This window comes from Papaver somniferum, chromosome 6, assembly GCF_003573695.1.
Source record: "Papaver somniferum cultivar HN1 chromosome 6, ASM357369v1, whole genome shotgun sequence".
Classification (NCBI taxonomy): domain Eukaryota; kingdom Viridiplantae; phylum Streptophyta; class Magnoliopsida; order Ranunculales; family Papaveraceae; genus Papaver; species Papaver somniferum.
In genome coordinates, this window is record NC_039363.1 from 50,833,071 (window position 1) to 50,860,805 (window position 27,735).

Sequence of the window (27,735 nt, forward strand, 5' to 3'; positions counted from 1 at the left end):
AAAAAAATAATTCTCCAACGGAGATGTGACAACTTCCTATATCTAAGGCCACATCTATCCACTTTTTTAAAAAAATAATTCTCCAACGGAGATGTGATGTTCAGTGTGGAGATTAGATTCCTTCCAAAAAGAAAATGTGGAGATTAGATGGCATGTTAGTTATTAGCACAACCTCTAAATCATCCTCTAATTTCAGAGGTTCTCTTAGAGGATGTGAAAAATCCTAATCATCGTTTTCTTTTTTCTCAAAATTAAGAATTTATCAGAACTAAAATCAGATAAAAAGAAGCACATATCTCTTCATGGTCTTCTTCACTAGGTTTTTTTTTCTTACCATGACAAACAAATGTTGCACTCGATGTATTACGGTTAACGATTCTTTTAATTTCTGCCCCCAAATTAGATGTCACATGGAGACAAACACGTATTTTCCAAACTCCGATTAACAACTTTATTGAGAGATCATGATCTGGAAAAAGATGATCTTGGCGTGAAATTCTTGTTATTTGATTTTTTTTTAAATGTACTGAATCTCATTAGTTTACCAAGTTAACATGAATTAAAGGTGAAACATCCTAACAGCCATGATGTTTTTGTATTTTCATATGACGTATCACATAATCAACATAATTAATCGGTTCTTAATCAACATAGTTACCGAGTAAGAGAAACTTAAAATACTCGATAGGATTTTTTTGAGATATATTCCCGATAATTTGAAAAGAAAAAGAAAAGAAGTAGCACTTTAATCAACCAATTAAATAGACACAACTGGATAACACTATAATCAACAAATATATCGGCTGGAGTAGATTTTTCCCGTGGAGATGCTTTAAGCATGTAAACAAAGAAATGAATTAGAAAGAAATTACATGTTTGAAATGCTCGTTGGAATTGATCCGCTACGAGATTGACATTATACGCTACAGAAGTCCCTGAAGTACTAAACGGAATAGGTATTAGTTTGGTAATGGTTGGAACAGCAAACTCAGATTCGGCAAGAATCTCATTTTTTGGTAGTACGATGGGGGAATTGGCCCAAAAATTGGATAGGGGTCAAGACACAGCCGGGCGTCGTCGGCTGACTCAAGTGCCCCCCGAACCGCGCGTGTGGATATCTTGTACCCACTGAGTCACCTGAAATAATTTGGCTGATAAAAAGTGGGATTGCCTGGTCCCATATTGTTGGCCATAAGTTTCCTGTCTGGCTTCTATCAGCTTCGTAGCTTGCTAGATCATCAGCCGATTGATTCCCTTCTTTATAGTCGTGTTGATTGATACATTGTGGAATTTGTCGCATTTTCAGTTTTATTTCGGAAATCATTTCTGCAATATACCATGGGGTTTCTGTGTCGGTTTTTATAAAGCGCATCAAATTTTCCGAATCTGTTTCAAATATAACCTTTTGCCATTGTCTTTTCGTCGTCGTCCTTGAAGCTAGAAGAGTTGCCCACGTTTCAGCTACTAGAGCCGTAGTTATTCCCAGAGGTTGTGTTAGAACCATCACAACCCGAGAACTCGAATCTCTGCAAATAAATCCTGCTCCCGCCATTCCTGGATGTCCTCTCGCGGCCCCACCAGTGTTGATCTTTAACCAGTCCAGTTCCGGTCTGTTACATCCTGCTAGTATTGTTGTTGTTGATCTGGTATTTGTTGTAGTCTGTAACCGGTGGATCTCCAGGTAAAATTGGGGGCATTACCTTTTTTTCCCATTCGAATTCTTGTTGTTGCTTCCATATCTATGCCAGAATGTTATCTGGAGTCGTATGGTTGGTTGAAAACCAAGTCATTTCTGGATGTCCAGAGGATCCATAAGAGAAAACAGAAAGTTCATATTGATTGGGTATGGCCAACTTATTGTAAAATCTTAGAAATGGTTGATTGATTGTGTAAAGAGATGTGGGAGAAGATGTTGGTTTGGGTTGTCGATAGAGAAGATAAGAGATTGTTCCAGGAAGTTGCTGCTATTGAGCACTGAATAAGCATGTGTTCCGCTGTTTTTGGTTCAGTATTGCAGCGAGGAAATTGGTTGGAGTTGGTGAGATTGATATGATGTAAAATGGTATAGGTCGGCAGACCTTCATTTATAGCTTTCCACAAGAATTTGGTGGGTGGCAGGGGATTTAGGTTGTGATGATTGTCTTGTTGAATTAGACAGTTGTAGCCAGTGGCATTAACAGTTACTAGTATGTTCAGACGAATTATGTTAACTGTTAATTTCAGCCAGTTTAATTAGGAAACGTTATTTAAAGAGAAGTGTCGGTGAGATTTTATTTTTACACTATCTCAATATTTTTGTATCATCTTTTTTCTATAAAACTCAAATGATGATGAACTAATATCTCCGTGACATGTTTAGTTACAAAGCTTTACATTCCTATAAAAAAAAATGAGCATAATCCGTAGTTCATAATTAAAGGGTTTAAATTGAAATTGGTAGATGGCGATGTTTGGTATATCAGAATGCACTCATATTTAGTGGAAACGTAGAGCTTTGCACGAGAAACATATAACCAAAACACTAACTTCATGTTGATATTATTTTAGTACAGAGGAAAAAATATTGGGTAATGATATCAGTGATCTAAGTTCAAAACTCCTCGATACCAAATTCTTTATCGATAAAAATAAACCATCAATTACTGGTCAAAAAATAATAATAATTTAATTTTGAATCCGTCATCGTTTGAGCTTCATAATAAAATTGGCATCAAAATTATGAGATAATGACATGTGCATGGAACTTTCCCTTTATTTACACATCCGTCCATTTTATTTTTCTTTAAAATTATCTTTGATGTGTATATTTCAAGTTTTAGTATAATTTAACTGAAACTTGACTTGATACATAATAAAAATATCCTTAGAGCAAGGGTTATGGAATGTATGTTACACTAAATGAACGAAAGAATGAGTCTTTAACCATGGAAAGATTTTGGGTCATTTACAAAATGGTTATACTTTTTATAATTGGTTTGAAAATCGATCATATTTTAAAAATTGTTTTACAAAATGGTCGTTTCTCATCCTATTTAACACTTTTGAATAAAAAAGTGCTAACTTTTTCCGGAATACCCTCCTTAATATACACTTCTCAATTAACTAATTGGTTGATGTGGTGGTGGTGGAAGCTTAAGAGTTTTCGCTAAACCCCAGAGGGAAAGCCCTTGGATGGATGCGGTGTAACAATCCTGAATGCGAAGTGACGATATGTAAGCGGCGGCACGACCACCATCTACATATAGCACCACCGTCAAAACAACTATAATGAAGACAAAATTTAGAATTATGTACAGAAAGATAAATAGGAAGGATACATGGGTTATTTCATTAACAAATATATGAACTGTGAGTTACCGCTTAACTCTAATAGCTAATGACCATTTTTTTAATAGTTTATAGCAATAGGATGGTTTTGTGAATCAGGTCGTAAAACAATGATCATTTTGTAGATTTTCCAAGAATATTTCACTAACTTAAAAGCCCAACATCATCCTATTTTTTGTTACCGAAAAATTCAAGCTGCTAAATATCAACTGTTTTTCAATGGTTTTTTCTTACTTTTCGATGTTTTAATAATAAAATCAGTAAAGGACCCACTTTATTGGAGGAGTTTGGATGAAAGTGGACGTTTCTACTACCTATAATAGCAGCTAATTTGATCAAACTCCTTCATTTTGAGTAAGAGCTTTCACTCTATAGTCCTTACTTTTATGGAAATTCTTATGGTATGGATGTATAAAAATCCTTATCTTTGGGATGATCCCTATATATGTGGAGAGTCAGATACTTATAGGTATTTTTTCTACTATGGTACTATTCCGTAAATTAGTAGGTGGGCCTGCATATATTTATTTTAATATTATTATATTAAAAAGAAAACCAAATTCTATATATATATATATATATATATATGGCCGAATAATGGAAAAAGAAAAAAAAACACATCCAGTCATTGAAAGACCAGATGGGATAAAAAAACAAAACAAAAAAAATTATATCCGGTCATCCAATGACCGGGTGGACTCTCCATTATAACGTCCATACATTTGAGGGGTCCCTTGTGGACTTATAGTTATGTGGATGATAAAAACTTTCATAGAAGCAATTTTTTGTCCATATTTCGTGGATTATCACAAACATATGAATGTTTTTGCCCTTCATGGGAGTTGTCCTTAGGAAGTTGAAACGAGTTAGTATAGTGTTGTATGCGATCCAAAATTAGACCCATGATACTTAAATAATCACTTGCAAGTCGAAGGATTCTGGAAATGAGAATGTAACTGGTGAAAATGCATGTTACCCACACCATTCAAAATAACACTGTCGTTTGTTCGACAGTGTTGTGCAGATGACGACAATCAGTTAAAAGAGAGCTCATATTTGACAAAAAAGGAAATTTAACAAAATTAAAACTTTTTTTTTACAAGAAACTGGTTGGTAACGGTGCAACAAGTTGCGCTCCAACCCCTTTTTAGATAGCTAATCTACTCTAATGAAAAGAAAATTATAAACTTTAACATTAGCATTATATCTAGCTATAAAAATTTTCAACCTCAACAAAAACTCTATGGTTTCGATACCAATCTCACCTAAGGTAGTAAAGGCTAAGGTACCAAAACCATACCCATTGGCTCTACATACATCAAGGTATTTTACAACGTTTACGCTCAATGGCTCTAGACAAGGAAAGACCAGGTGTAAAAGCATCTACACCACCCCCCGCAAACGAAGAAACTCCCGTCACATCCAAACAAGTATCTCGCCCCTCATCCCAATTGTAGACAAGGATGTATGCAGGTGTGGAATCTCTACCATCGCGAGATAAGAAACCCAAAGCCGCTCAACTTTAGTGTGTAAACCTGCCCTATAACAAATATCTGCATAGGTATCACGAACAAGATCATGTCTAAACTTGAGTCCAACTTCATGTGCACAATGTAAGGAGTGATCACCATATATATCCATGTCCCTGTTACAACATAAAAATTTACTAATTCCTGCAAAGAAGGGATGTCTAATCTGTAACAAAGAGCTGAGCAAAATTGACGCGGTCCCATTTTATGTCCAAGCCCATCAACAATTTTAGCAAGTAAATAATCTTGAGCATGCTTGATTTTGTTACATTGCCAAAGTACTGAGTCACGCCTTTACATATTGAAAAGCGAAGGCATAGCTTTTATCACACCTGCAAAGTACTGAACTGCCAATGAACGTATAGGATGGGGGGCAGTTAAGAGCTTGCGAAGTTGTGAAGAATCAATACCACACACTTGAAAAAATTGATCAAAAGCATGTTGATATGTTGGACCCTCAACTGGAATGCTTAAAGATGTAGAGTCAGTTGATATATTGTGTAAGAGAACCCCTGTAGATGTAGGGTCTGAGTATAAGACGCCAAAAAATAATATTGCATAGTATCAAACATAGAATAGATACCAAGACCACCATCGCTAATAGGTAAAGATACTAGCCTCTGCTGTAATAATCCAAAACTTGGTCCATCACTAGTCACTAGTTTCCTCATATACTTATTAAGATAACAATCGAATATTACTTATGCTTTTTTCACATGATCAGGAGCAGTAGTACGCATTGTAAAGTATAGTTTAGAAAGTTGTTGAGAACTAGGTGCATAATTTTTTGTATTTTGACAAGGTAGACGCCAGTATTCCATCAATTTTATTGAGTAGCGTGTAGACTTGGGTTTTCTTAAGAGTATCCCATCTGCATTCTACAGTCTTAAAGAAGGTTCATTCTTTGTATGGACTTTGTGTTATAATGGTGCTCCTACTATGGATTCTAATTCATATAGGAATACTATCATGGTAAATGGTTTCCTTTTATGCAAGAAGTCAGATGAATCAAACCAGCATATATTTCTTCACTGTGGAACTACAAGGTCAGTGTGGTATTATTTCTTGAATTTTTATAAATTGCGGTGGGTTTTCATGATTCAGTAAGAAGTAACATCTGGGAATGGAGAAAGAAAAATTGCAAGAACAGTTTTATCAAAAGCAAAATTTGGGATTTCTATCCATTTGCTATTTGGTGGGCTATTTGGATTGAGAGAAATGCAAGATTGTTTAATGGGCAAGATAAGACTCAGGAGGAATTGATTGATAGCGTGAAGATCAGTATTTATAATTGGTGTGTTGGGATAGACATCTTTAGAGACATTCCTATAAACTATGTCTTGAATAACTGGGAAGGTGTAATGTCTTAGCTGGGTAGTTAGCTTCTTTGGGTTCATTTTTGGGTTCATAGTTTTGTGTTCTGGCTATGCTTTTTTGAGTATGGTTTGTTACTTTTGTTTCCTTTTGTTTTCTTCTTTTTTCAGCTGCTCACTGCCTTAGTGGGATGCTGACTTTTTTCAATAAAATTTCTCTTTTTGAGTAAAATAAATAAATAAAAGAAACAACCGCCATCATTCCAGGTGTTCCATGAGTACCTTAAGCGAGTTGAATCAGAAAAGAGTGTGTAGTGGACCATTCAATTAATCTAGAACTCCCCTTGAGTCCATGATCCCACCCTGATCTGGGGATTGCTTAAATATTGCGTGTAACCTGCACAAAATCGAACCACAACCGAAACCGAAACCAACCTTTTAAAACCGAACCGAACCGAAACCATAAGAAAATGGTTTGATTGTGGTTGTCAGTTTTAGAAAACCGACATGAATGGTTTCGGTTTTGGTTGGTGCCAAAAACTGAACCGATAACCATCGGTCTTAACCGATTTGTATATGACGTAGATTTAAGAAGTAAGAAGCGTCAGTTCTCTTTTCTCCTCAGTTCTCACTCTCAGTTTTCTCTCTTCACTTCTTCGGTTCTTTTCCATGACTCCATTAGCAGTTCAGCTCGAGCACCAGCGACACCAGTCACCACTCTAAAATTAACTAGTAACTAGTAAAGACTGTAAAGTACCACAACTTCTTCTTCTTCTCTTCTTCTTCAAGTTTAATCAAGAAACAAACGAAGATTCGAAGTTACTTCAGGTATTGAATGTTTCATTCGATCTTATTTTCTTCAAAGATTATGATACTATGACTATGATCGTTAGGTCTGAATAGATTTTGATATTATGAGGAAAATTTGATTTTACAAATTTACAAATTAGGGTTTTGTGATGTTAAATTTTTTTGGGGATATTTCAAAATTAGGGTTCATTTTTGTTGATTTTACATAGCAATATGAACTGGGTTGTGCTTAATTGGGTCAATGTATTTAGTAAATACGCAACTAAGTCAATTTATTGGAATGAATTGGCTTCTGGGTTACTGAATCTAGGTAATTGCTTTCGTATGTTAATGGGCGTAACTTAACCTTTTGCTGCTTACAAACTTAAAATGGATAAATGCAAAACCCCGTACTGTTTCTTATGTGATTCGATATTCCAATATGAGTTGAGGAAGACACTAAGTCTCGTGTGAATAAGTAATTCAAGAAATATTGTGCGTCACAGAAACTAGTCTGCGAAGTGCTAACTTGAACACGCCAAGTCTTTAGATCATCCCAGTTGGAAGCATTGGTGATTCTTTCAGTGTTGAGTCATTGAAAGCTTACTTAGCTGAATTCATTTCCACCCTCCTTTTTCTTTTTGCTGGTGTTGGTTCTGCCATCGCTTACAGTAAGTGTTGACCCTTTTTTTTCTCTCTAAAGGCGTGATATCTATATGCACACTCAAATTGTAAGATGAGAAATCATTTTCTTTTACTCAATCTTACCTATACATTTGAGAATACCCATATGAAGAGACTAATTTGGTTCCAAATTTGTGATCGATATTCCACATGATACTGACTAATTAGTCGCTTTTGACTTTATCTATTTGGATGAGTGTATTTATAAGGCGTACTTAATTTGATAGTAGATTGGCCATATTTTTTTTGTAGCATCAGTATTCCGTTTCAAAATTTCTAGCTTCTGGGGTTATGTTCATGTTGTCTCTGTCCGCAGCTGTTTACAATTCCTGCAAAACTGCCCCTGTTGTCAGGTCATTTCCCTTATTGACCTGCAAATAACATAAGTTAGTGCCCCCGGGGCCAAATACCCTTTACTGCAAGATAATGACTTGACTAGAGCATAGCAAAAAGAGAGGAAGTGACGCTGGATGAGTGTATTTATAAGGCGTACTTAATTTGATAGTAGACTGGCCATACTTTTTTTGTAGCATCAGTATTCCGTTTCAAAATTTCTAGCTTCTGGGGTTATGTTCATGTTGTCTCTGTCCGCAGCTGTTTACAATTCCTGCAAAACTGCCCCTGTTGTCAGGTCATTTCCCTTATTGACCTGCAAATAACATAAGTTAGTGCCTCCGGGGCCAAATACCCTTTACTGCAAGATAATGACTTGACTAGAGCATAGCAAAAAGAGAGGAAGTGACGCTGTGACGGCATGTTAACCCTTCGCTTTCTAAAAAGAGAGACAGTATTTTAGTTCTATGGATTTCCTTGATTTCTAAATCATAAGATTAGATACTAGATACATGCTAATCGCTGCTAAGCCAACCCCAACCAAGTTTGGCATTAGCCAATACCAATTATATTTCTGATTTGTGTGCGTGCATGTATGAAATTTAAACTATGGGTTGCTAGATCTATGCTTTCTCTTTTAAGTGGTATAGTTTTGAACTCCACCATGACTGTAGGTTACATTATGTACCATTATACTGATTTGGTTGAGCAGTTCATATTTAACCCGAGTTTGCGTAGGCGCAGGTACCATTACAACCTCCTACGGAATACAGAACAATCGATTTTTTGCTGACCCTCTCAGGAATGGTACCTCTAGGTTGATTGTTCATCTAAACTCTAAAGATATGTAGCCACTTAAGAAGGAACAACCGGTTATAATTATGAATTTGAAACTAGACTCTTTAAAATTTAATGTTCTTGTTAATAGTTAATATGTATTGGGAGTTGAACATCTGATGTATTTGAAACTTTAATGGTAGGATCTGAAATTTGCATGTCAGTTTTTTGGGACTGACAGATATAAAAAAATTCCTGTGACCTAAGGCGGTTAACCAAAAACCGGATGATTTTATACAAAACCGAGTAGAAACCGAACCGAGTGAAACCGAATAAGCTTAATGGTTTCATTGGTTTTTAATATTGAAAAACCGAGTATTATGGTTTCGGTTTTGGTTTTGCCAGAAACCGATAAAAACCGAACCATGTGCAGCCCCTAAAATGCTAGCTACCCCACCTTTTGTCTCCTCAAGTTTATTGCTATTGGTTATTTACGGCTTCCCTGTAGAACTCACCATCCCTAAAAGTTCCACATTTCTAAGTCTAAAGTTTAGATTACTGACGCCAATGCGGAAAAGTTGGGGGCAACAAACAAGGTTGGCTGAACAACAAACAGGCTAATTGTGCACCTTAGATGGTAGTGACTAGTGGGAGTATGACAACAGAGATGACTTCGATAGAGCACTGTGGCTCAGCTCTTAAGCATTCGAACTTGTCATGAAATCGAGTTTGGAGGGAGTTCCATTGAGTTTCCTTTTCTTTTTCTTTTTTCTTTTTTGATTGAAAGAGAGATTATATTAAGTGAAAGAATGTACAAAGTATACAGGACTACCAGAGGTAGCGAAAGAAAAAAGCAAATTACATCAAAAAATTATTATCCAAGTTTAAAACAGAATGAGCAAAGTTCAGATGAACTTTATGACCAGCAGCTGAAGACCAAGCCAGAACAAGAGACTTGGCTTCAATACCTAAGTCTACATCTGTTTGATAGGTGTAATTCTCTCTGAAAGTTCTATTGTTCCTCCCATTCCAGAGCACCCAAGTTGTTGCAGCAGGAGTGATGTTCATTGCTATGAAAAGCAGAAGACCAGCATTTTGCTAGGTCATTCATGGTCTCCGGAAAGCACCAGCAGAAGAAGATGGTCAGCAGTTTCCCTTTTATCTAAGATACTTTCAACGGTGTTCCTTGAAAGCTCGAAGGTCCATAAATCTTTAAATATGACACATTTGTTAGAGTAAAGATTTGTACCTCTTATCAGAAGGAGAAGTAACAAAGTCGAGGTAAGGTAATACGAGTTTGTCATCCAGTCCCATCAGAAGAAGGAAAAAATTCCAGAACTCTTTTCTTTGGGGCAAGTGATGCAAATTATAATTGTTACTTGGAAGCAAGGGAAGACCTAAACCTAAAATTATGGAGTTAGGCACTCATTCGCTTATAATAAACATATCATATCATGCTTATCACATGCTGTAACTTCACGTTCATAATCGAAAGAAGCCCAAATATAACATTCCCGATCACTTACCTTTACAATAACCTCACGTTCATACCAAACTCCATGATATTAAATAAGTTAAAAAAAAAAAACGAAAAAGTGATTATAAGGCGTACAAAGTACAGACGCCTTTCTTTCTTCTTGAAATGGAAAGGATGAACAGTGTTCTCTCCAGCACTGCATAGATCATATTCTCAACTCTCAAACAATTTTAATGGTTTGAGACTTCTAATCCCTGGTTCAAAACAGGTCATTCACCTCAAAATAAGTAAACCCAATGAACACGCATGCCATCTAATTTTCGACCACAATCCAGCATTAGTGTGTCAGCACTAAACTGCCCAGATGGTCATTGCTATGCTTTATTGCAGTTTGTTCTGATGATATCAGTTCATTTCTCTTGGTTGCTAACCCAAAAGTTCACCTTAAAAAAAATAAAAAATATATTCTTTTCTTCTCTTGGCCAAATGAAACAGAGCAATGGTGACAAAATCACGTGTAAAAGTAGAGATTACACGAGTATGGAAGAATGTTCCTGAATCATGAATTTACAAAGAAGCTTTAGTAACATGTGTAACGGAAACTTTTAAACAGAAACAATTTTATTTCAAAATAAAAAAAGAAACTGTGGGGGACTTTGGGGAAATAACTAAAGACAGAGATATTTATCCATTGCTTATTTGTAAATTGGAGTACAAGCAACCCATCCCAACCCATGACTTGCAAGCTGTGTTTGTATGTTGCCACAAGCATCAGTCACAATAAGCCCCTAGAATTAGATGAGACAAAAACTAAAGCTTCTTTTTCAAAAATAAAGTTAAAACAACCTTGAATCTTCCCTGTAACACTATCACTCATATAAGCCTAAGAAGTTTATTGAGGTTATCTCTATCAATGTAGTTTTTAACTACAATAATCAATCATAAAGAAAAATGGTTTTGCAGAAGGAATACCTGGATGTGATCTTGGTCCCTACTGGTTTGTTTCTCATGATTGGTTACCATCTTTTCCTTCTCTATAGAATCAGAAAATTTCCGCATACAACCGTCATCGGCTACGAAAATCACAACAAAAGAGCATGGGTTGAAGGATTGATGCAGGTTTGAATTCTCACCGTTACACTTCAATAACCATGGAACTTGCAAAATTCTTCAATACTTGTCATGATTTTAACTTTTTCTGTTTTTGAAGGGCGACTCTGATATGAAGGACACCGGTATAGCGCTGACTGTAATTGCAAGCAATATTGGAGCAGCAACTTACCTAGCCTCTCTTTCAATTGGCTTGAGTTCACTAATTGGAGCATGGGTCGGGAGTTCTTCAAATAACATTTTCATGAGCGATCTGATATATGGAGACAGGAGATCATCCACCATTTCGATCAAGTATATTAGCTTGCTTGCTTTCTTCCTTTTCGCATTTGCATCGTTATTCAATCAACAAGGTACTTCGTTCATGCAAATTTCCTAATGAGCACTCCACATACTGACATACCTGTGAAATATGTAGAGATGGCAGTGATAAGAGGAAGCAATTTCTGGTCTCTTGGACTTCGAGCACTGTACTTCGCCACCACCCTGTTGTTCTGGATTTTTGGTCCCATTCCGATGCTCGCTTCCTCAATTTTTATGGTTATCCTCCTCCACTTTCTTGATACCAATTCAACTCCGCTGCATCAGTATCCACCTCCAAATAGAAGCTTGATGAAGAGGGTAGACAGGCAAATAAGAGCGGAAGCACGAACTCAACATTGGGAAGCTTGCTGACCTAATAACAATGGCTGTAAATTTATCCGGAAAAGCACAACATGAGTAATTGCAACTGTGGTGTTGAGTCATGTCTAAACCCGGTATTAATGAACAATAAGCTGCAAGCTTGTAGTGTACACCCAATCCTTGTAATTTTCTCTCTGAATCCCAAGTAACTAAGACTTCAGGTTGGTGTCTGGCTTCAAATAGCTTGATATCAACCCCCGTCTGCTACTTTCAATCAGGTAAGCTAGAATCTTAGAAAAAAAGTGCAGTCCAATTAAAAACTCAGAAACTATAAGCTTATTGAAAATTGAAAACTTTCCAATTTAGAAAATCACCTTATTCAGATCATTACATGACCCCACCCAGTTTATGTTTGATATGTCGCCAAAAACTTGAACATATTTGGCAAGAAAGAATACAAGATAGAAGTCCTTAGACAAAGTAAATCTCGCTTCACTATTATTGTTATCACTATTATTATATAGAGGACAACAGTCAAGGATTACAAACTCAGAACTATTAATTTGGTACCCAATCCTCGCTTAGAACTAGAAACAAAGATAAACTTAATGCCGGATGGGAACTATAATTTGTGCAAAGAAGTTACGAATTACCTAAGCTGCGGAGGAAGACGACGTACATAACCATGACTTGGAAATTTTAGTGAGTGAGTGCTTAGCCTAGTCAAATGATCGAGTTTCGCGGCAGCCCTTTGTCTACTACCCACTGTCTGAAGATTCTGAGCTTTGATCTTTATCACTACTAATAGAGTCCTGATTAGCTTCCGTGCTTTTGGTTGATATATTTGTTGAGCTTCGTGATCCATCATCCCCTAGGAAAGCTTCCTCCATAGACCCATCCATAAAAGAACTGAGAGCAAGCTGGCCTGAATAAAGAATCAAACCAACAGCATTGATACCGAAAACAAATGTTGCGAGGTAGCAAATCCCATTAATAATGGTCCTGCAAGAAGAAGACAATTTAGTTCCACGAAAGATATTTAGGCTACCTAAAGCTTAATAAAAAGCACAGATTACAGCAGCATACCTTACGGTTATGGTTATCTGACGAACCTGCACAGTTGATGAAGATTATTAACATATGGAAAAGAAACTCTATAATTTGATAAATTAGGACTACAGAATAAAGACAACAATTTGATAAAAGAAACTCTATAATTTGATAAATTAGGACTACAGAATAAAGACAACAATTTGATAAAAGAAACTCTATAATTTGATAAATCAGAGAAACGATGTATAAGCAGACAGACATAAAAGAAAACTACAAGAATAGAGGCACTTTGTAAAATGATAAAAGCAGTCCTATGACGTTTTCTGAGTGGTTGAAAAGTAAGCATTTCTTGATTTTGAATTTGCAAGTAACAACTCACATCATGTCCAGTGTCAAAACTTTCCCAATTGAGGGATTAACAAACATTTCTTAATTTTTTAAGTACTTTATCTCACCTTGAGTAATCCCAACATTTCCACTACCGCTTCAATATAAACCCAACATTTATCAGTGATTCACATATCACAAACATGTCATACAAATGTGGTCCACTTCCTATTAGACATGTAATAACTATGTGATGTATGTACATTGTGAAACCTCGGGTCTGTCAGCTCAACCTTTTAGACAATCGATACTAGTACTCAACCACGGCCTGTTTATAACAAGCCGAAACTCTAAACTAACAATTAAAGCTACTAAAAACAAACTGAAGAATATAAAGATCAAGGGTAGAAAACTATAACCGAGAAATTATCCGCAATGGTTTGTCGATTAAGGGAAGCCTCAATAGTGGTAGTGAATTTATATAGAATTAAAGCAATAACACCAGCAGCAAGTCCACCCAACAAAGCTTGAACAGGTGAAGGAGGAGAATCTTTCTCAACTGACGTCAATTTAATCGCTTTCAAACTATCCAAAGCTTCATCCTTTAATGTTTTTGTTGCACCAGTAGACCTAAATCTCTAAACCAACGAAAACCCATTTCATAAATTATAAAAACAGACATTAAAAAACATGAAATTTAGATAAACGGGCGATGAAAAAGTGTAAGTTTTATGTAAATACCAGTTCTTTAGCTCGTTTAGCTCTGCGTCTGAGAGAACGAAAGAGGAAAATAGCGATAGCACCAGTGAGAAGAACACTAGTTGCTACTTGAAGAGAAGATGGGTCATCCGTAGTAGCAAAGACATCTGAAATTGGTGATGGTAGTTCGATGGGTACTGATTCTGATGGGGGGATTATCATATTGGTGGTGGGTTCTAATGACTGAGCTAACCATGTCTGAAAGTTAGTTCCAAGGTTTGCTTGAATTGGACGTGTAGTGGTAACTCTGGAAAAAGAAGAAGAAGGGAAGAATGGAATGGGACGAAAAAGAGGGAGGGAGAGTGAAAGATTGGTGGAGAGAAGGCGATAGTGAGAGTGGATCATTTCCTTGTGAGAAAATTCAAACAACTAAAGATGGAGGAGGGAGAGGGTGAGGTTCTATGTGTCTGAGACTCTTGAATGTCTCTGGCGAGTCGAGGGGGATACCATATTTTGGTATTCTTTCTCTTTGGCCCCATATCTTCTTCTTCCTCCTCCAAATATCTGTAACCGGATATTTACACCCCTATCCTTAGGTGCAGACGCATTCCACTGTTTTCTTTTCTTTTTACATACCCACCCAGGCAGCACCATTATTAAGTTCTATTTGGACTGGGAGCACATCTTGTACAAAAATTATTCACGGTATGTGTTTGGACTGGGAGCACATTATTAACGGTACACCATGTCGATATGTCAGTCCAACCAGAGAAATTAGACAAGAGGACCTTCTTTCCTTATATGTGTTGATCATCTGTGCGGAAATTTTTTCAACTAATTTTGGAAATTTATAGGTCCAGAAAAATGTGGAGGGACTGCGCATTTCACAAAAAACACCGCCAATTCTCTATCTCATGTATGCAGATCATCTACTCATAATGTATAAGGTATCAACGGAAGACACGAATTAACTAAAACACCTACTCCAAATTTACGGTATGTCAGCAGGTCAGCACATCAGTACTCCAAAATCTACTGTTATCCATCATCCAAAGTTTAACCAACAACAATTACTCTACCTTAGTCAAGCAATTGTATGATCATAGTATTAGGGAATTAGACTACGAAGTATAACGCTTATCTTTTGAACTTCGTAGATATGACATCGACATAATCTTGTATATAACGTTATGTGAATGGGTTATGGTGAAGATTTCATCCAAGGAAACATTCGTTTAAAGAAAGTACATTCACGAACTCGTTTCGTGAATCGAAAGGGAAATCATTAGGCTTATTGGTCCGGCTATTTATTGCAAATCTTTGGATGACCAATATGTGTGAGACAGGATCGTAACTATGTTATGTATCTCGGTATAACTAATCACAATGCCTGACTTATGATTTGGTACGACTGATTTTATTAATTGGTGTAACCGATCCTAAATAATCACCATGAGATGGTATGATCGATATTTGTAATTAGTGTGGCAGATCCTAGTAATTGATGTAACCAGTCCTGGTAACTGGTGTGACCGATTACAAGCAATACCATGGAAATATGGAACCGATCCTGGTAACTGATGTAACAGGTCCTAGTAACTTGTGTGACCGATCACAAGTAATTCCATATTAAGGTATAACCGATCCTAGTAATTGGTAGAACTGATTGAACCCATGTATGTGATTTGATATTTGATCAATCACATAGTTGTCTTGGAATACAGGTCAACCAATTCTAAACTTGTTTGGAACTATGGTATAACCGATTCCAAGAATGTAAATCCATGTAAGTATGAATAAGGATTTACATTGAAAAGATGTCAGCATACTTTGAACACGTACAATAACTCTTATTGTTCAAAGATATTCCTTAGTACTCAAGGAGATCATGTGCCGAAATAAAATGAGAATTTTTTAATTAAGATTTTTGGTTTTATATGCTTTAATTACCAGCAATTAAATGCATATCTCTAGAGAATAAAAATTAGTAATGTGCATTTACTAATTGGAGATTTTCTATTAAGAGATTTCATAAATATTGGACAAGCATTTATTGGAATAGGAAAACCGAATTTTGCCATTCATTGCAAACCTTCAGAATATTTTCGGGTTTGGAAATTCCTTGATGTCCAAACATCCTTGGTCTATAAATACCTAAGTTTGCATTTCTAGCAAACTATCCTAAGATCCAGGCAAACTTCATTTCTTGTTGTTTCTGGTGGAGCCGTTTATTCGGAGAGAAAAGTATCCTAATTAGGTGAGATCTCTTACGACCGCTCGTTTAAAGACTTTTGTGGGATCAAGAAGCTCTACGAGTACCGTTGGTGGGAAACTAGATAATTGTAAAATCGTATTTATTCGATTGATTAGTTGCATGAGATCGGCATCACTTTATAGTTTCTCGTTGAGATCTATACTTGAAAAAGCGGGGGTCTAACAACCACACCCAATATTTCGTTTAGGAAATTTGTATGGACTAACTCCAATATATTTTCAAGTGAATCAACTAGACAGTCAGACTCAATCGAGTAAAATACATCCAAGAGTTATATCTCAATTTCTCAAATCAATCTGCAATCAAACAGATAGAAATCTGTGAGTCGGATTAATATGAGAAATAACTTGGATGGTACCAAAGACCAATATCCGACGTCAATCAGTTTCAATCAATAACCAAAGGTTGGATTCACCAATTGATTGAACTACGCACAAGCTGTGATATTTCAATTATATAGAAAATATAATACGGAAAAGAAATAACACGGACACCAGAAATTTTGTTAACGAGGAAACCACAAATGCAGAAAAACCCTGGGACCTAGTCCAGATTTGAATACCACACTGTATTAAGCCGATACAGACTCTAGCCTACTACAAGTTAACTTCAGACTGGAATGTAGTTGAGCTCTAACCAATCTCACACTGATTAAGGTACAGTCGTGTTCCTTATGCCTGTGAATCCCAGCAGGACTTTACGTACTTGATTCCCTTAGATGATCTCACCGACAACTAAGAGTTGCTACGACCCAAAGTCGAAGATTTGATAAACAAATATGTCTCACACAAAAATTCTATTGAATAGATAAATCTGTCTCCCACGGAAATACCTACGAGTTTTTGTTCCATCTTTTGATAAATCAAGGTGAACAGGAACCAATTGATACACCGGACTTATATTCCCAAAGAACAACCTAGTAATATCACTCTCCTCACAATGATCTTAACCGCATGGTAGCGGAACAAGATATTGTGGAATCACAAACGATGAGACGAAGATGTTTGTGACTACTTTTGTCTTACCTATCGGAGATTATATCTCGAGAAAATCTTAGAGAAGATAGTACTCAATAGGATAGAACAAAGCAAGATCAGAACACGCAATTATAGAGAAAATAGTTGGGTCTGGCTTCAGAATCCCAATGAACTATTTAAGTCGTTAACCTATAATGGTTTTAGAAAAACCCAGGTTAAAGGATAATCGACTCTAGTCGCAACTAGTATCACACAAGAGGCATGGGGATTAGGTTTCCTAGTTGCTAGAGTTTTCCCTTATATAGTCTTAAAATTTGTGTTTGCAATCAATACTACCTTGGTAAAGTATTCAATATTCACCGTTAGATGAAAACCTGATTAGATTCAAGCTAATATATTTCAATTGTTAGATTGACTTAACTTGTTATACACAAATGAAATGTGCCTTACTTTAGATATGGGTAACCGTACCTAAATGTGTACACTTGGTTAGCTCAAAAATAGTTATCCGAATTTAGACTTATGAACACTTTCATATCAACCTTGTTCATCTTTATCACAACTAGTTCAAATGACTTAAATGAAACTAGTTATAGAGTTGCTCAATTGTTTATATTCTCATAGAAGTATACAAGATACAATTGAAGCAATATCGATTTTGAATCACTCGAATCAATTCATGAACGTTATAGCCACGGTTTGCAAAAGATTGCATTCCTTATTATATAAATGTATTTGTTCATGAATAAACCGATTTTAGAACTTAACCCACTCAAGTATGCAAATGGGTATGCATACTTAGAGTTCCAGACTTGGTATGTCCGCCAGTATGCGAACGGGTATGCATACTGTCGTTCACGACCGAGCTCAGTTGACTTAGTTGCAAACAGGTACACATACTAAATTCCCGGACTTGAACTGTTAAGCCAGTATGCATACAAGTATGCATACTAAGTTCCCGGACTTCAACTGTTAAACCAGTACGCATACGAGTATGCACACTATGGTTCCCGGACTTTGAGTAACTTGCAACAGTTAGCATACAAGTACGCATACTGTGTTATATCCAATCAATGGTTAATTGTTCTAATCTCCATTTTAATCTTTGAAACATTCTTAGAAGACGGGAACAACTGTCTCACACAAACTATTAGCTTCAAAGAAATTTTGAAGTGATCATTAGATCAATACGAAACATTCTGAATCTACATCAAATGACTATCTCACATAAATCATGTAAGATGTTACCAGGCGATTTTCACGTGATCATCTTTTGACTTTCGGTTAAAGCGAAAGCTTACCAACACATATTTTGAGAAATATGTAAGCGAGTTAAACTCAGCTCGAAATATCAAATGTGTATAAAGTAAAGTCTATATAGCAATACGACTTTTGTCTCAATAGGAGATAGAATAGAAATAGACTTCTGAGTGATAGATGAGTTCAAGTCTCCACACACCTTTTGTTGATGAAGTTCCACAAGATCCCTTTAGTAGTTCTTCGTCTTCAATCGATGAACGTCGTGAAGTCTAAAGCTCAACTACACATTTTATCCTAATCCGAGAGATGGATACAAGTAGACTAAAAATCAAGACTTATAGTTTTGGCAACTAAACTCGAAAAACAAGCGTGAGATAGCAACGCTTGCGAGTTCGACCGAGCAGTGCTCTAACAATCTCCCCCTTTGTAAATTTTAGTGACAAAACTATCAATGCATATGAAAAAGCGCGGGTCTAACAACCACACCCAACAATTCGTTTGGCAATATGAGAGGACTTGCTCCAATATACTTTCAAGAGAATCAGCTAGACAGTTAGACACAATCTATAGGAAAACATATCAAAGAGAGATATCTTTATCTCTGAATTCAATCCGCAATCAAACAAATAGGAATTTGCGAGCCCGATTGAATATAAGAGAATTAACTTGAACGGTACCAAAGACCAATATTCAAGGATCAATCAATTTCAATCAACAACCAAAGCTTGGATTTAACAATTGATCGATTCAACGTACAACCTTTGATATTTCAATTATATAACAAAATATAATGCGGAAAAGAAATAACAGAGACACCAGAAATTTTGGTAACGAGGAAACCGCAAATGCAGAAAAACCCCGAGACCTAGTCTAGTTTTGAACACCACATTGTATTAAGCCGTTACAGACACTAGCCTACTACCAATGAACTTCGGACTGGACTGTAGTTGAACCCTAATCAATCTCACACGATTCAAGATACAGTTACGCTCCTTACGTCTCTGATCCCAGCAGGATACTACGCACTTGATTCCCTTAGCTGATCTCACTCACAATTAAGAGTTGCTACGACCCAAAGTCGAAGATTTGATAAACAAATCTATCTCACAAAGAAAAGTCTATTAGAATAGATAGATCAGTCTCCCACAGAAATACCTATGAGTTTTGTTCCGTCTTTTGATAAATCAAGGTGAACATGAACCAATTGATAAACCTGACTTATATTTCCGAGGAACAACCTAGTATTATCAATTACCTCATAATAATTTAAATCGTATGAAAGCGAAACTAGATATTGTGGAATCACAAACGATGAGACGAAGATGTTTGTGATTACTTTTGATCTTGCCTATCGGAGAATAAATCTCGAGCAAATCTTAGAGAATACTGTACTCAAACGATAGAAACAGCAAGATCAGATCACGCAACTACAGAGAAAATAGTTGGGTCTGGCTTCACAATCCCAATGAAGTCTTCAAGTCATTAACCTATAGGATTTCTTGAAAACCCTAAGGTTAAAAGAGAATCGACTTTAGCCTATACAACTAGTATCACACAGAAGTGTGGGGATTAGGTTTCCCAGTTGCTAGAGTTCTCCTTTATATAGTTTTCAAATCAGGGTTTGCAATATAAGTTACCTTGGTAATAAAGCATTCAATATTCACCATTAGATGAAAACCTGATTAGATTTAAGCTAATATCTTTCAACCGTTAGATCGAACTTAGCTTGTTATACACAAATGAAATGTACCTTCACTTAGGTTTGAGTAACCGTACCTAAACGTGTACACCAAGTTGGCTCAACAATAGTTAACCTAAGTTAGCCATATGAAGACTCTCATATCAACCTTCTTCATCTTAACCATAACTAGTTCCAATGACTCAAATGAAACTAGTTAAAGAGTTGTTGAATTACTATATTCTCATAGAAGTATACAAGAACACTGTTGAAGAAAAATCGGTTTGATTCACTCGAATCAATTCATGAACATTATAGCCACGGTTTGCAAAGAGTGCATTTCTTATTATATAATTTTATTAGTTCATGTATACAACCGATTTTAGAAATTTAACCTTCAAGTATGCAAAACGGGTACGCATACTTGAAATACCCGGACCAAGATTGGGTTTCGCCAGTACGCAAACGGGTATGCGTACTTCCAATCCCAGCAGAAAAACTCGGACATGAACCTCGCGCCAGTACGCGTACGGGTACGCATACTTAGGTTCCCGGATTTCTCAAACCAACAGGTACACATACGGGTATGTATACCATGGTTCATGGACATGGATTACGCATGTGCAAGAGTGCACAACATGTCACAATGCAATAATGGTTAAGAGTTCTAAACTCTTATTTCAATCATTGAAACTTTCTTAGAGGATGAAAATAGCCGTTTTCACTCACTATTAGCATCAAAGAAATTTTCAAGTTATTGAAATAATCATTACGAAACATTCCAAGTCTGCACCAAATGATTGTATCACACAAGCCATGTAAGATGTTACTCGGTAATTTTCACATGATCATCTTTTGACTTTCGTCAAGAATATAAGATGAACTTGGTCGAAGCGAAAGCTTACCAACACATACTTCGAGAAATATGTAAGCGAGTTAAACTCAGCTCGAAGTATCAAATGTGCATAGTAGAAAACTATATAGCACTACGACTTATGTCTCAATATAGGAGATATAGTAGAAATAGACTTTCCAAGTAGATGAGTTTCAATCTCCACATACCTTTTGTTGATGAAGTTCCACAAGATCTCCTTAGTAGTTCTTCGTCTTCAAATGATGAACGTCGTGAAGTCTAAAGTTCAACTACACAATCTATGTCCTAGTCCGAGACATCTATAAGTAGACTAGAAATCAAGACTTATATTGATCATTAACATTGACAAACATGCTTGAGATAGCAACGCATGCGAGTTTGACCGAGCAGTGCTCTAACAATCTCCGCTTTTGTCAATTTTGGTGACGAAACTATCAATATATATGTATTAAATAAAACTTTGTAGCTTCTCATCCAAATGCTTGATTTCCTTGGTTTTTGAACATTACTTGAAATCTTCGTCACTTCCAAGTAATCCAGTGAGTTTAGACATGTTCAACTCAGCATCATAGTTGTTGAAGATCCGTAGCCATAACAATAAAAAAACAATTGTTCTCAATTATTGTTATATAGTGTCATAGTATTATTACACAGTATCAAAGTTCAATTGTATCACAACTTTGACAATAATACTACGGTGATATGTATCACTCCCCTTTAGTCAATACTTCATCTCACAATGAAAACTATTCCCCCTTACATAATGATCCGTAAAACATATATATTTGTAGAATGAACTACAAAATAATTCTCCCATTTTTTGTCAATATAAATTGCAAAACGTACGAAAACTAGTGGGATCATAATGAAATTCTCATAGAGATACTTCATGACTAAAAAGAGAACATATCAACTTTGTTTCGATGATTTTACATAGTCGAAACTTAGTGTATTCATCAAGGAGTTTATAAAGATACAAGAAAACTCCTGCAATATTCCACAACCGTACTCCCCACAAAGATTTGGCAATTACGCACAAGTTCAAATAATAACTCTCCCCTATAAAGTGACATTCCCGAAAGAATAACAAGAGCGACCTTATTTTTACAAGAAAAGAAGGATTTATTTGGAAATTAACAAATTACATGATACATGAATTGTATCCATAAAACTCAATTAAATTAACCATAAGAGATCCCATAATTAATTTAATCGGAAATGCTCAACATAAGAGAACTTACGGAGCCATATAGTACTTTCACATAGAAGTGGATCAGGGAAAGATTAATATTAAGGAATATACAAAGATTCATTATATTTTTCATCAATATTGCATAATGACACAATAGACTTAATCTTTGTTATCAAATGTTCATTCTAGTTTCCATCAATATTTGCATAATGACATAATATGCTTTAACTTTTGACATATATGGGACACTCATAGTTCACGGATGCAAACACACATATCCCATAACATTATTTACAATATATAAAACCAATAAATATTAATACTGCAAAATCATCTTCCAAATAAACTTTGGAATTTAAATAGATAAATCTAAAAACATTGCAAGATGAAAATCGTTGGCAATGGCAACGTGTAATCACAATATAGGTTATTCCAAACCCTAGTTATCCTTCTTAAAAACAAAAGAATAATCCTCGTAAGAATTTTCCTAGACAAATAAAAACAACAATAGATAAGGAATTTCATCACCATCTTCATTATCGGAAACCATCCAAGAGGCTTGAACAATATCCATATCTTCCTTGATTTCGGGAAACTTGTCACTCATAATTGTTCTTACACACATTTTACCTTGGAATTGATCTTACACACACACTTGTGAATTTGATGAAGAAGACTCAAGGTGGTAGGATCAAGCGAAACACATCTTTGTCTTTTGCAAGTATTCTCCTTCATACATTTGAAAGTACAAGGACGAACAAGTTTGGGAGTTCCAATAGAGTTGCCAATAGGAGCAATAGAATATGCTCGACAAATTTGCTCAATTAAGCAAAGAAAGCCTAACTTCTTGTTGGATGACGTCATTGAGAGCATTTGAAGAATGATGAATCCACAAATATCAAGACTTCGAGAACCCAATTCAAGGAAATAGACTAACTCCGCAAACTCACGACTCCACCGAGAGTTCTCAATTGTGGAGGGATGATGTAGTTTTTCAAGTGGTAAATAAAGTTCGTTCAAAGACTTGTAGAGATTTATTTTAGACTTAATACTAGAAAATATATACAAAATACTGTCACGATATCGAGAGGTACTAAGACTCAAGATTCCACCGATTCTCATATTCATGTGGTTCAACTATCAATTCCAGAAAATTATAGCTCATAACATAATAAATATTGACTCTTTATTCTTTGCCAAGGTAGATTTTATAAAAGATTAACTGTAAATCACAAGCATGACGTATCAAAAATACTAAGACCAAGCATACGCCATCAAACAAAATCACAATCAATTAATAAAAATCATGAATCAATTTAAAATAGTGCAAAAATCATAAAGGAATTAAATAGATTTACCACACGCGTAGAGAATGGATTCCTCCATCACCCCAGTGTTGGGTTTTAGCTCTTCGTGGTGAAAACACGCTCAATATAATAATCCATAGCTCAAAAAGGTGTTTTATTGAAGAAGAGGCATAAAGCAGTGTGTTTGTAACAGTTATAATTGTTACAGAACCCACTGTTACAGAGAACCCTAACAAAACTGTTGCGAACTCAGAATAATTGTTGAAAAAATTGTTACAAAGCTATTGAGTTTGAAAGTATAGGTCACGGTTTCTGCGACTGTCCAACTGGGTCCTATGTTCTTCAGCTCGTCTTCTTCTTCACCAGCAGAGAAGATACTCTGCAACTTCTCCTGCAGCTCCGACGTCTCCTCTGCTTCACCCCCGAATTCTCGATCCTCTCTGTGACTTGAAGCAACCTTTTTATAGCCAACAGGAACCCTAATACTCGATTTAATTCTCTATTTTCTTCGGCAGAAAGTCTCGGACTTCTCCACTTTCCAAACTCTTCTCTACGCGTTTCTGAGCTGTACAGGTCATTCCAGTTCCTCTATTAAATTGATATGAATCTCAGGAAGGGTTATCTTCCCTCAAATCACCCGTAACTGCCAAATATAATCTCAACAGACCCCGAAAACTTCTTCCTCCTCTGTTTTCTTCTCGCGACTTATCCATCCTCAATTGGTTGAGTCCAATCAATCTACCAGCCCTGTTGTGATCCAAAAAGTCCAGCCCAACAAATATCTGCAATCGAATCTGGTCGAATCCCTTGCGAAATCCAATTCCAAACCTTCACGACTGCTGTCGTTTTTCCCGCCGAATTCCGTTTCGAATTGTGAAGAAGAAGAGGCGCCCCCTATCCAGAGTAGGGGTGCCTTTAGCAGCTGCCTTGGGGTGTCCTGAGGGTGCCCCTTATTCATGTTGAGAGTCCGAATAACAAGTGTCCTCCGGGCGCTTTTAGACAACTTTTCGAGCCGATTTTTCCAAAAATATTTATTGGCCAAAAATACCTAAACACACATAAAACACCATAATAAGTACAAAAATGAGAACTATCAATATATAAAATCGAGACAAATTAGACACAAAAATGTGTCTATCAAGGGGCAAAGATTAGATATACCAAGTTTTCCAAAGGACATCAAACAAAGACTAAGATAATTAGTAGGAAATTTCCCTTCAACCCAATCAACACTCTTGCCATAAAGACCATTAGATATGGTTTCATAATATGGTCTTTCTTCCCTTGGTCTAGGAAGGAGAAAATTACCCAAAGGAATTTTGACAATCCTTGAAATCAACTCTCTATTAACAAGAATCCTTTCTCTACTTATCATGGTTTTGAATTCCATGTCACCAAGATCAACATCATGTATGTTAGCATAGAAAATTCTCGTGAGAGTGTCAAAATCTTCACCAAGACCATTAAAGATGTTTCCAAGATTAAAATTTTCAAAACAAACCAAATCTTCTTTATGACCACTAACCATATCCAATTTATTTTCTAGAATGAAACCACTAGAAGAAATCCTTTCAAAGATCTTACTGCTAGAATCATTGATAAATCTAATTATAATAGAATCTTGATTTTCCAGTATGATCATGCTAGAAGAGAATGAATCCAAGTTTTTTGAAACCTTGAAATTTCCCATGAGATCTAAAAATGAGAGATCAAAGGGAAGGAAAAAAAACTTACTTGAAAAATTTCTTGAGGGTGAAGATTGCCCTTTGCCTCCCTTGGACTTCCAAAAACGATTTTTAATGGCGTTGAAAACGCGAACCCTAGAAAAGACTTAGTTCACTTACGCGGACAGGGGAAGGAAGAAGAAGGGTACGCGTACCACAACTCTTATATACCCATTGATTTGCTTGGACCCGTTCATGAACCGCGACCCACAGAAGGAAAGTGACATTTTTTTTCATCGTTCAACCATCAAGGTTCGCACATTGTGAAAAGAATCAGCATAGTGCAGAAAAAGAATAGTAGTAGAACTACAACACTTTATTTAACCTCAGGTGGACAGAAAATTTCTGTCGAACGAGTTTTTCTTCAAGGAAAAAAATAAATTTCAAAAATAAAACTAGTTGTAGCAAATGTTGTACTGGTTGCATCCCATTATAATTTTGAATTGTAAACTATAGCATATGACGGGTGATTTAAATCTATAATAAAGTATAATGAACTCGAAAAAACGCCAAATTTTCTTTTGTTGTAGAGATGTAAAACAATTCATCTTAGTTCCTTATAATCAGTTGTATACCCTATTGATAGATACTTTGCAAATTGATCCACGTTGATGTTAAGTTATTCATGGGTATGAATTCTCTTTTTTCATAAAATTAAATATACAAATGGTCGTCCTGAACATTGAAACTGTTATGATTAAAATATGAATGGCTTTAATTGAAATATATCACGTCAGTTTTTCTCACTAATACACGAGAAATATGAATCTTTCTCTACATTGGATAATATTTACATACAGTCTACATTTATTAACGACTTACCTCAACTCTTGGTTTAAGAATGCTTGACGTTTTTTGCTGTTTGAGATGGTTCAAAACTAAGATTTTTAAACATATACTACTACTAGCTAGGTTTCCAGTAAAAGTAGAGAAGAATTGTTTGGATGGTCATTTGGATATTGAAACTGTGTATGATTTTAATATAGAGGTTGTAATTGAAAGAGGGCTTATCAAGTTAGCTTTGTTTATTTTCATACCTTCTTACATTGCACGCATTCCTTTTTATTTGTTTGCTTCATCTGATACATGCTATTTTTTTGGTTGCACAACTTCCAGTCATTTCTGAAAATTCAGAAGGGAAAAATGGGTTATAAAAACTAATAAAGACATTTGGAATCGAAATTACATCAGAATTGTTTTTTTCGTTCATTGGTCAGCAAGAATAAAGGTGAATGGTAACTTGTTCTTCCATTGCGTTGTACAATAACAATTTATCTTTGCACTTTGTTCAGGTTAACATGTACTAGGGAAAATAGCAGTAAAGTGTGGTTCCCCAAGTAATTTGTGCCTTAAGTAAATAATATTGATACTGGCGTCTTCTTTTTTTTGTTTGGTTTGAGTGCGTTTTATGTAATGTAAAAGAGTATTTTAAGTTCGAAATTTTTAGAACTTATACAGGGAAGTTTAGTAATTTTTAAGGACAATGCATACTTTTGTTATTAAAGTGTATGCTGGTAGGCTTCTAAAAGGTCCTACAAATTATAACCGCAAGTGCACGGTGTCGAAAGTGGCAAATGTGCAAGTACGGGTCGATCCACAGAGATCGGGTGTGTTTCGGAAGTGTTTTAGCTATCTGGGTTCCTAGATTTGCTTAGGGCTTAGAATACCCCTTTGGAACTATTGGGCTTAATGTACTAATGGGTTTGTTAAAATGAACTGAGCTTGGGCTCAGTTATCTTTGAAGTGCAAATGGGCTTAGGCCTTACAGTGAGTTCAGGCTTTTGGGTTAAGCCCACAATTAATTGAATTGGATTGGGCCTTAATGAATTTGGGCTTTGGACTCAGTTGTCTAGATCTTGGGCTTTTGTTTTAGTAAAGAGTCTGGGCCTTTGGGCTTTACTGATTTGAATTGGGCTCAGTTGGATTGGAACTTGGGTTCAGTTGGCTGCAGGAGAAGGAGTGGCAGGGTAGCAGCAGCCTGACAGCAACAGACAAGGCAGCAACAAGAGCAGCAGCAGCTTGACAGCAGTGGAAGTGGTAGCAGCAGTAGCAACTGCACAAGCAGTGCAGCAGCAGTGCAGCAGATGAAAGTGCACAGCAAGGCAAGTGCACAACAAGAAAAGAAGTAGCAGCACAAGCAGCAGGAGCAAGAGTGGAGGGCAGCTGCACAAGCAGTGCAAAGAAAGAGCTGCACAGCAGCACAAGAGAGCACACGGCAGCGGCGCCAAAAACTTGGTAGGCCAGGAGATGTGTGTAAAAATGATGCGTGAATAAAACGGGCCTACAGTAATACCGCAAGTGCACGGTCGTCAGTTGTAGCTCGTGCAAGTACGGGTCGATCCACAGAGATCGGGTGTGTTTCGGAAGTGTTTTAGCTATCTGGGTTCCTAGATTTGCTTAGGGCTT

General features: G+C 36.2%; 2 protein-coding genes across 3 annotated transcripts; one reads left to right on the forward strand and one right to left on the reverse strand.

Moving 5' to 3' along the window:
- Positions 1-11,023: 11,023 nt before the first annotated feature.
- On the reverse strand, positions 11,024-14,554 carry LOC113287532. Of its 2 annotated transcripts, none has more exons than XM_026536312.1 (5): positions 14,085-14,554; positions 13,763-13,981; positions 13,050-13,075; positions 12,338-12,965; positions 11,024-12,246 (listed from the first exon to the last, which is right to left on the reverse strand). In XM_026536312.1, exons 1-4 carry the CDS (start codon positions 14,445-14,447, stop codon positions 12,722-12,724), a joined length of 852 nt encoding a protein of 283 aa, XP_026392097.1. In that variant the 5' UTR covers positions 14,448-14,554; the 3' UTR covers positions 11,024-12,246; positions 12,338-12,721. The 2 variants fall into 2 exon arrangements, with proteins under 2 accessions (XP_026392097.1, XP_026392096.1); XM_026536311.1 differs by having other exon boundaries at positions 11,024-12,253.
- On the forward strand, positions 11,147-11,923 carry LOC113287533. Its single transcript, XM_026536314.1, has 3 exons — positions 11,147-11,348; positions 11,440-11,633; positions 11,758-11,923. The coding sequence occupies exons 1-3, from the start codon at positions 11,181-11,183 to the stop codon at positions 11,900-11,902; spliced, it is 507 nt and encodes a 168-aa protein (XP_026392099.1). The 5' UTR covers positions 11,147-11,180; the 3' UTR covers positions 11,903-11,923.
- Positions 14,555-27,735: the final 13,181 nt, after the last annotated feature.